At 44.4% G+C, this 7,821-nt stretch overlaps 2 protein-coding genes across 5 annotated transcripts in view; one reads left to right on the top strand and one right to left on the bottom strand.

Moving 5' to 3' along the window:
- Positions 1 to 7,821, bottom strand: part of NGDN (neuroguidin) — a 104,410-nt gene that overhangs the window by 46,047 nt on the left and 50,542 nt on the right. The window lies entirely within an intron of this gene.
- The window catches only part of LOC138168900 (myosin-7), a 36,971-nt gene that overhangs the window by 13,403 nt on the left and 15,747 nt on the right, over positions 1 to 7,821 (top strand). For 2 of the 4 annotated variants that reach the window (XM_069097868.1, XM_069097866.1), the window contains exons 1-10: positions 286 to 591; positions 896 to 963; positions 1,594 to 1,681; positions 1,930 to 2,047; positions 2,390 to 2,513; positions 2,922 to 3,058; positions 3,284 to 3,539; positions 4,698 to 4,940; positions 6,621 to 6,797; positions 7,371 to 7,516. In XM_069097868.1, the coding sequence (XP_068953969.1) occupies positions 294 to 591; positions 896 to 963; positions 1,594 to 1,681; positions 1,930 to 2,047; positions 2,390 to 2,513; positions 2,922 to 3,058; positions 3,284 to 3,539; positions 4,698 to 4,940; positions 6,621 to 6,797; positions 7,371 to 7,516 (1,655 nt within the window). In that variant the 5' untranslated portion in view covers positions 286 to 293. Of the gene's footprint in view, positions 1 to 285; positions 592 to 895; positions 964 to 1,593; positions 1,682 to 1,929; positions 2,048 to 2,389; positions 2,514 to 2,921; positions 3,059 to 3,283; positions 3,540 to 4,697; positions 4,941 to 6,620; positions 6,798 to 7,370; positions 7,517 to 7,821 lie in introns of those variants that run through there. The other 2 variants (XM_069097869.1, XM_069097870.1) reach the window with 1 other exon arrangement.

Here is a 7,821-nt window from a genome sequence, read left to right as displayed (position 1 = left end):
CAAACTTCTTTTACAGATGAGGAAACTGAGGTTCAGAGAAGTTAGGGGAATTGATCAAAGTCACATAGCTAATAAGGAGATCTAGGATTCAAACCAAAGTATACAATTCCAGCTTCATTGCTCTAAAATACACTGTTGCCCAGAGACTAAGACCTCCTCTCTCTAGAAAGTCTGTATCGATACCATTCTATATTCACCTTTAGAGTCAGAATTCTACCTTCCACCATCCCTTATTTCCTTCCCCTCTTCCCTGCCTCATTTTCTTTCTTCCTTCTCCGTAGCCCATGGGCATAATGTCCATCCTAGAGGAGGAGTGTATGTTCCCCAAGGCCACTGACATGACCTTCAAGGCCAAACTCTATGACAATCACTTGGGCAAGTCCAACAACTTCCAGAAACCCCGTAACATCAAAGGGAAGCAGGAAGCCCACTTCTCCCTGATCCACTATGCAGGCACTGTGGACTATAACATCCTGGGCTGGCTGCAGAAGAACAAAGACCCACTCAACGAGACTGTGGTGGGCCTCTACCAAAAGTCTTCCCTCAAGCTACTTAGCAACCTATTCGCCAACTATGCTGGGGCTGATGCACGTAAGAAGAATGGGAAACAGGGTGCCCAGAGGACTAGTCAGTGGAACCTGAGGAGATGACCCCTGGATATAGAAATAGTGGATAGCTATAGAAATCCTGGTGTTGAATTATACTGCGAGATTCACATATCCAGTGGGAAAGAGAAGAACACCAAAACATGAGCATTTGACCTTTCAGGGGAGGAAATAGTCAGTCTGATAGGCCATCTGGGTGGTAGAACAACAGAAAAATAGTAAACTTTCCTTATTCCCTGACCTTGTCTTCATTTTAAGACTATTTTCCTTCTTGACTGTCTTCTCTTCAGCTGTTGAGAAGGGCAAAGGCAAAGCCAAGAAGGGCTCTTCTTTCCAGACTGTGTCTGCGCTGCACAGGGTGAGTGTCCCCCTTCAGTTCACATCAGATCAATGATGCTCACACTTCCACAACAGCTATGCCCTTCTCTCCTATCCCCTTTCTTCTTTTTTCCCCCCTTCTTCCTCTCACTTCCCTCCGCACTTGTCTCTTTTGTCTATCACTATTTTCTCCTCTTTTTTCCTACTTTTTTTTTTGGAGGGGGGAAGGCAGGGCAATTGGAGTTAAGTGACTTGCCCAAGGTCACACAGCTAGTAAGTGTTAAGTGTCTAAGGCTGGATTTGAACTAAACTCCTCCTGATTCCAGGGTGAATGCTCTATTTACTGTGCCACCTAGCCGCCCCTTCCTATTTCTTTTTATTTTTCTCTCTTTTGCCTCTGCACTTTTCATCTTCCATCTCACCTTCTCCTCACTTTTATTTTCTTTCCTTTTTTCCTTTTCCACTTTCTTTTCCCTTTTTTCTGTTTCTACTTTCTCTTTTTCTTTCTCCTCATCACTGCTTCTATTATTTTCCTTCCCCTTCTCTTTTTTTTTTGCCTCCAACTCCCTCCTCATCTTATAGCTCCTCTTCTCCTTTCATCTTTCCCTTCCTTCTCCTTTCTTCTTTTCTTTCTCATTTCCCCCTCTTCCTCTTTCTTTTCTGACTTCAGGAGAACCTGAACAAGCTCATGACCAACCTCCGTTCTACTCATCCCCACTTTGTGCGTTGCATCATTCCCAATGAGACTAAGTCTCCAGGTAAGACCAGGACCTCCAGGAGACCTCAGCTCACTTCTGGGCATGCACTTCCCAAGGACACTCCCTTGCTGAGACAATTCCCAAACCATTATCATGGAGGGACATCCTATAAAAAGGGAACTCTGTTCTCTACCATCATTCTCCCCCAAATCACACAATGCTTTCTACCACCATAGGTTTTCCATAACCTCTCAGTTTCTCTAGCCCCTCAACTCATCTATCTTTTTTACCTCTTCTGCTGTTCACAGGTGTGATGGACAACCCCCTGGTAATGCACCAGCTACGCTGTAATGGGGTGCTTGAAGGGATTCGAATCTGCAGGAAGGGATTCCCCAACCGCATCCTCTATGGGGATTTCCGACAGAGGTGGGTGAGCACCCCCAGGGAAGATCTTCAGATCCGAAGGGTGGGGTAGGTCAGAGGTGGGTAGGGCTGGTGGTAGAAGATCTTGTTGCCAGGTAGCATCATTTTCCATTTAATCAAGAACCACAAGGGGTGGCTAGGTGGCACAGTGAATAGAGCACCAGCCCTGGAATCAGGAGGACCTGAGTTCAAATCCAGTCTCAGACACTTAACACTTACTAGCCATGTGACCTCGGGCAAGTCACTTAACCCCAATTGCCCTCTCTTCCCCCCACCAAAAAAATAAAATAAATTTTAAAAAAGAACCACATAGAGTGAGATGACCATCTCCACCTCTCCCATCAGGTATCGGATTCTGAACCCAGCAGCCATCCCTGAGGGCCAGTTCATTGACAGCAGGAAGGGGGCAGAGAAGCTGCTTGGTTCTCTGGACATTGACCACAACCAGTATAAGTTTGGTCACACCAAGGTGAGGGAGGTGGAGCCACAGAGGAGACTTACTGGGAATGTGTAGGGACTCCCTAAGGGGAGAGGGTCTGAGGTCACAGCTGGGAGAAGAGCAGAGGGAGGGAAAGTCCTTTACTACTCACCATGTCTCACTTATCTCACCAGTGTCATCTTATTTCTTCTTTTTCCTCCCTTTGCCCCAGTGCTCCTCTGGTGTTTGGGAGAACATACTAGGAAAAAGGAAATTAAATCTCCACCACTAGACTTTGCCATCTCATATTCTATATCTTTCAGAATGCTAGCTAGCTAGCTAGCTCCCCTAGCCCTTTACCCTTCCTCTCCTAATTTTTGCTTGGGAATATCATCAAAACTTCTCCCATTGAGATAACCTTCACTCCCCCTTTCTATAACATACAAACTTCCTTCTCAGGTATTTTTCAAGGCTGGGTTACTGGGCCTTCTGGAGGAGATGAGAGATGAGAGACTTTCCCGCATCATCACCCGGATCCAGGCCCAATCCAGAGGTGTTCTCTCTCGCATGGAATTCAAGAAGATCCTGGAAAGAAGGTGAGAAAGGTTATGGGAAAGGTTCTCCAGCCTCCATTTCAATGCTGGACCATGTCAGAGAAAATGTTCCCACTGGTTTCCAAAAAAGAAGAAACACAGAAGCAGGGTCCATAGAGTTGGTGGCAGGGGCATTTGTAGGAATGAGAAGGTGTGTAGAGAAGATTTTCCAGGGGCCTGACAAAAAGGGGAGTGGATATGAGAGACTCTCTCTCCTGGTTTCCACAGAGATTCCCTGTTGATAATTCAGTGGAATATTCGAGCTTTTATGAGTGTCAAGAATTGGCCCTGGATGAAGCTTTACTTCAAGATCAAGCCATTGCTAAAGAGTGCAGAGACAGAGAAGGAGATGGCTACCATGAAGGAAGAGTTTGGAAAGCTCAAGGAAGCCCTAGAGAAGTCAGAGGCAAGACGCAAGGAACTGGAAGAGAAGATGGTGTCTTTGCTGCAGGAGAAGAATGACCTACAGCTACAAGTTCAGGCAGTAAGACTCAATGGCCTTTCCAACTTTCTCTTTCTCACCCTCTTTCCTCAATTTCCCACTCAAGAAAGTTTCCCCCATACACCCACAAGAACATGCCCAATGCACTGAATTCACCATCTTGGTTCCTTCTCCCTCCAAGAAAATGTTTCTAGAAGCAACACATGGAAAGAGCATTAGCAGAGGTTCTCACTAAGCAGTGAGCAGATGTCCTGATTCCCAAACCCAAACTCTCCACATCATCCTTGCTTAGATCCCAATGGGACTGTGCTCTTCTGATAGGTTTATGTATCTGATAATCACATTTTTTCCTATGTCGAATGCTTTCCAAAGTACCTTAACATATAATTTCTCATTTGGTCTTCACGATACCCCTGTAAGGAGAGGTATTATTAGCCCCCCTTTTCCGATGGGAAAACAGAATTTCTGAGATATTAAATAATCTGCCTCAGTCACCTAGAAAGTGAGAGGCAGAGTGGGGGCCAGAACCCAGATCTCACCTCTCATCAGATTCTCCTTTCACCAGAGTTAAATAGTCACCTCTTTAGAGTAGTTGCTGCAATGTGCTCTGTAAGAGAGATTACCTAAATTGATGATCCTTCAACATATTGAAGTAGAATCATTTCTTGAGGTTCTTTTCTTTCTTTTCCTTGTCCTCACTCTTTTCTCATTCTCTCCTTCTTCCTACCAAGTGGAGAGGTAAAGGAAATAGGGATAGGGATTAGTGATGTATTTTCATTAATACAGGAAGCTCCCTCTACCAAAGCAAATCAGCACCTCCTCCTCTACCTATAATCTTAGGGAATTGCCTGTGACACCTATAAAAGAAGATAAGTGATTTGCCCAGGGGCACATAGCCAGCAAGTGTCAGAAGCAGGATTTGATCCTGGACTGGGCCATCTCTTTATTCACTTCAAGAAATCCCTATCCCATTCACTCTCTAGTATTTCCTCCTTCTAAGTCACAGTGTCCCTTTCTCCTGCCTTCTCTGAAAGTTGATATAGGCTGGGACGTCCCAGGAAGGTCTGGGATCTAAAGATGGGGGGGGGGGGTCCCTGTCTATCCCACCTAGCACATTCCCCTATAAGGACTGGGCCTCTGGAGGACACAGCCCCAGCTAAAGGGCCTCCAAACTATCCTCACCCTTGCCCTTGCCCTCAGGAACAAGACAACCTGGCAGACGCAGAAGAGCGCTGTGACCAGCTGATCAAAAACAAGATCCAGCTGGAGGCCAAGGTGAAGGAGCAGACGGAACGCCTGGAGGATGAGGAGGAGATGAACGCTGAGCTCACCGCCAAGAAGCGAAAGCTGGAGGATGAGTGCTCAGAGCTCAAGAGGGATATAGATGACCTGGAGCTGACCCTGGCCAAGGTGGAGAAGGAGAAGCACGCCACGGAGAACAAGGTGAGCAGCGGTTCCTTCCTAGCTGATTCCAACCAACATGGCTGCCAGTGGTACCCAAGTTCACAGGATTTTAAATTCTCCAACTGTCAAAGATCTCTTCATAAATGCATGGTCCATTCAGAGAATCATAGGTTCATAGATTTAGGGCTTCCTCAGAAGCCATGTAGTCCAACCCCTCCTTTTACAGATGAGGAAATAGAGGTACAGGGAAATAAAATGATTTTGCCCATGGTCACTCAGGAAGCAACCATCACAACATTGCACCTAACTCAGGTCAGACCAATGGAGCCACATCCTCTTCTTAGAGACCTGGAAGGATGAATCTTCTGCAGCTTCCTTGTATCCCTCAACCCAGAACTTGAACTCTTCATTATCTACCAAAAGGGTCTTCCTTATGGCTAAAAAAAAATCCTCCCCTGATATCAGTTTTCATTAAAGTTAGGGAATAGCTCTTCTCTATAGTTAGTTCCACAGACCTGAAAATAGTTATTCTATTCCCCTTTGATCTTCTCTTTTCCAAGCTGACATTGGAACTCATGACAACACAATAGCTAGGTGATGCAGTAGATCGAGTACCAAGCCGGGAGTCAGAAAGACTTCTCTTCCTGAGTTCAAATCTGGCCTCAGACACTTATTATCTGGGTGACCCTGGGCAAGTCACTTAACCCTGTTTGCCTCAGTTCCCTCATCTATAAAATGAGCTGAAGACAGCAATGACAAATCACTGCAGCATCTTTGCCAAGAAAACCCCAAATGGGTCATGAAGAGTCGGACATGACTGAAACAACTAAACAAAACCAAAAATATTAATTTAATTATCTTTTCCTTAAGAGTACCATTTTCCAGCCTAGTAAGTCATTTGAAAACCTTCTTTAGAAATTCCTTTTATATTTGTTATCTCCCTAACATTGCATCCATTTCTACCTTCTGAATTCTCCAGTCTCTCTGCATCCTTCTTGGTTTTTTTATTTTTTACTTTTTTTTTTTTTTTGCTTTTTGGAGGGTAATTGGGGTTAAGTGACTTGCCCAATGTCACACAGCTATCTGCATCCTTCTTAAAACAGTCCAAAACTAGTCAAAGTAACAAAAAAAAATTGACCACAATTGAGGAATAATTTCCCAGTTTTTCAGACCATACTCTTCAGAGCAAAATTCAATATTATTCTAATTTCTTTCAAAACAGTTCATGACATTGATTTGTCCACTAGGACAGCTATGACTCGATCCACCAGAATGTCTACTTTTCCTAAATGTACACTGACTATGTTCGCATTTATTGATGCCTTCCTCTTCCTAGTCTTTCCTTCCTTTTCTTGCCCCTCAGGTCACTAGACTACATGGAAAAAATTATCATCATCCTATAGCAAACACATTCATATTCCTGCCCTATTCCCCAAAAAATTAGGAGAGAGAAACAAAGCTGTTTTCTTTCAGTTCATTGCCTGATTTCTTTAATAACTCTAAGCTCATGGAACTAGCACTTATCATGGTACTTTGGGCTTTCCCACATATAAGGAGCTGTCATGATTAACCAAGTTGCACCTCTGATTCCTGTGGTGTTTGGGAATACGTGGTCCTTGGCATTGAATCTCTGGGAATTTCCTTTGAATAAAACCTTGTGGTACCACAAGTGGCAAGCCACCAGTGGTCTCAGTGGGGTTGGGGTTTCTTGGATACTAGGTCAAGAACTTAACAGAAGAAATGGCCGGGCTGGATGAGATCATTGTCAAGCTGACCAAGGAAAAGAAGGCCCTGCAGGAAGCCCACCAGCAAGCACTGGATGACCTACAGGCTGAGGAGGACAAGGTCAACACCCTTACTAAGGCCAAGGTCAAGCTGGAACAGCAAGTGGATGATGTAAGTAGATGGTCAGTTGTGGAAATGGAATACCGTATTAGTCTGGCCTTTGCAGAGTGGTGGGTAGGACAAGGAGAGAAGAATCTTTCTTTTTCATGATACATTCTCAGGAGAAAAGTAGGGAGAAAAGACAGAGAATTGTTCTTAGGTCCTAGTCATTAACCTAATCTCATCAGTGTTATCAGAGATGGGTGAAGGATCTCCCTTATCACCCAGGTTCAAGCCCATTTTTCCTGCCTTGTACTGGAACTTTGAGCTACTGGGAAGGGATTCAAGTGCTTAACAATTATGTGTTTCATTTCAAAAAGGTATTGTTAGGGATCCTAAGGTTTTTCATGAAATCTAATCTTCAGTGATCATTCCATAGAAATTTTGGGGTTCATCTATAGATCTCTGATAATGTCTATCCAGCAAAATCTTGGCCATCATCTTTCTAGAACTGAACTTCTGCAAAGTCCAATTTCTCTCCCTTTGTGAATTCTCAATTCCTGAGGTGATTGATCTCACAAGATTACCAAGACAGGATCTCCATCTCACCCTGAGTTGTTGACCTGTTTTCTTTCTCCATGCCAGCTGGAGGGATCCCTGGAACAGGAGAAGAAAATTAGGATGGACCTAGAGCGGGCAAAACGAAAGCTAGAAGGTGACCTAAAACTGACTCAGGAGAGCATCATGGACCTGGAGAACGATAAACAGCAGTTGGATGAGCGACTGAAAAAGTACAGTGTCCCCTACCATCTTCCCATCCTTTACTTAGCTAGAAAAAATTATTTTTGTTATGGAATCACACGGATAGGCCCAAGCTTCTTTCTGCCTTATTAAGTGTGTATGGGGCAAGGGATCAGTGAAGCCAAAGGGCTGTCTTTTTGTTATCCTTTGCTCTTTTTTTTTTTTTTTTGTTTTTTTTTTGGGGGGGGGGGGGGGGGGTATTTGGGATTAAAGGGTTTACAAAGGTTAAACTAAACTGGTTGTGTGTTGAATGGAACGGGGACTGGCTGTACTGGGCAGACCGTCAGTCTTTGCG

This window comes from Petaurus breviceps, unplaced genomic scaffold (assembly GCF_028583685.1).
Source record: "Petaurus breviceps papuanus isolate PSGF00001 unplaced genomic scaffold, PetGlider_PUasm1.0 37, whole genome shotgun sequence".
NCBI lineage: Eukaryota > Metazoa > Chordata > Mammalia > Diprotodontia > Petauridae > Petaurus > Petaurus breviceps.
This window is presented reverse-complemented; position numbering and strand designations above follow the sequence as displayed.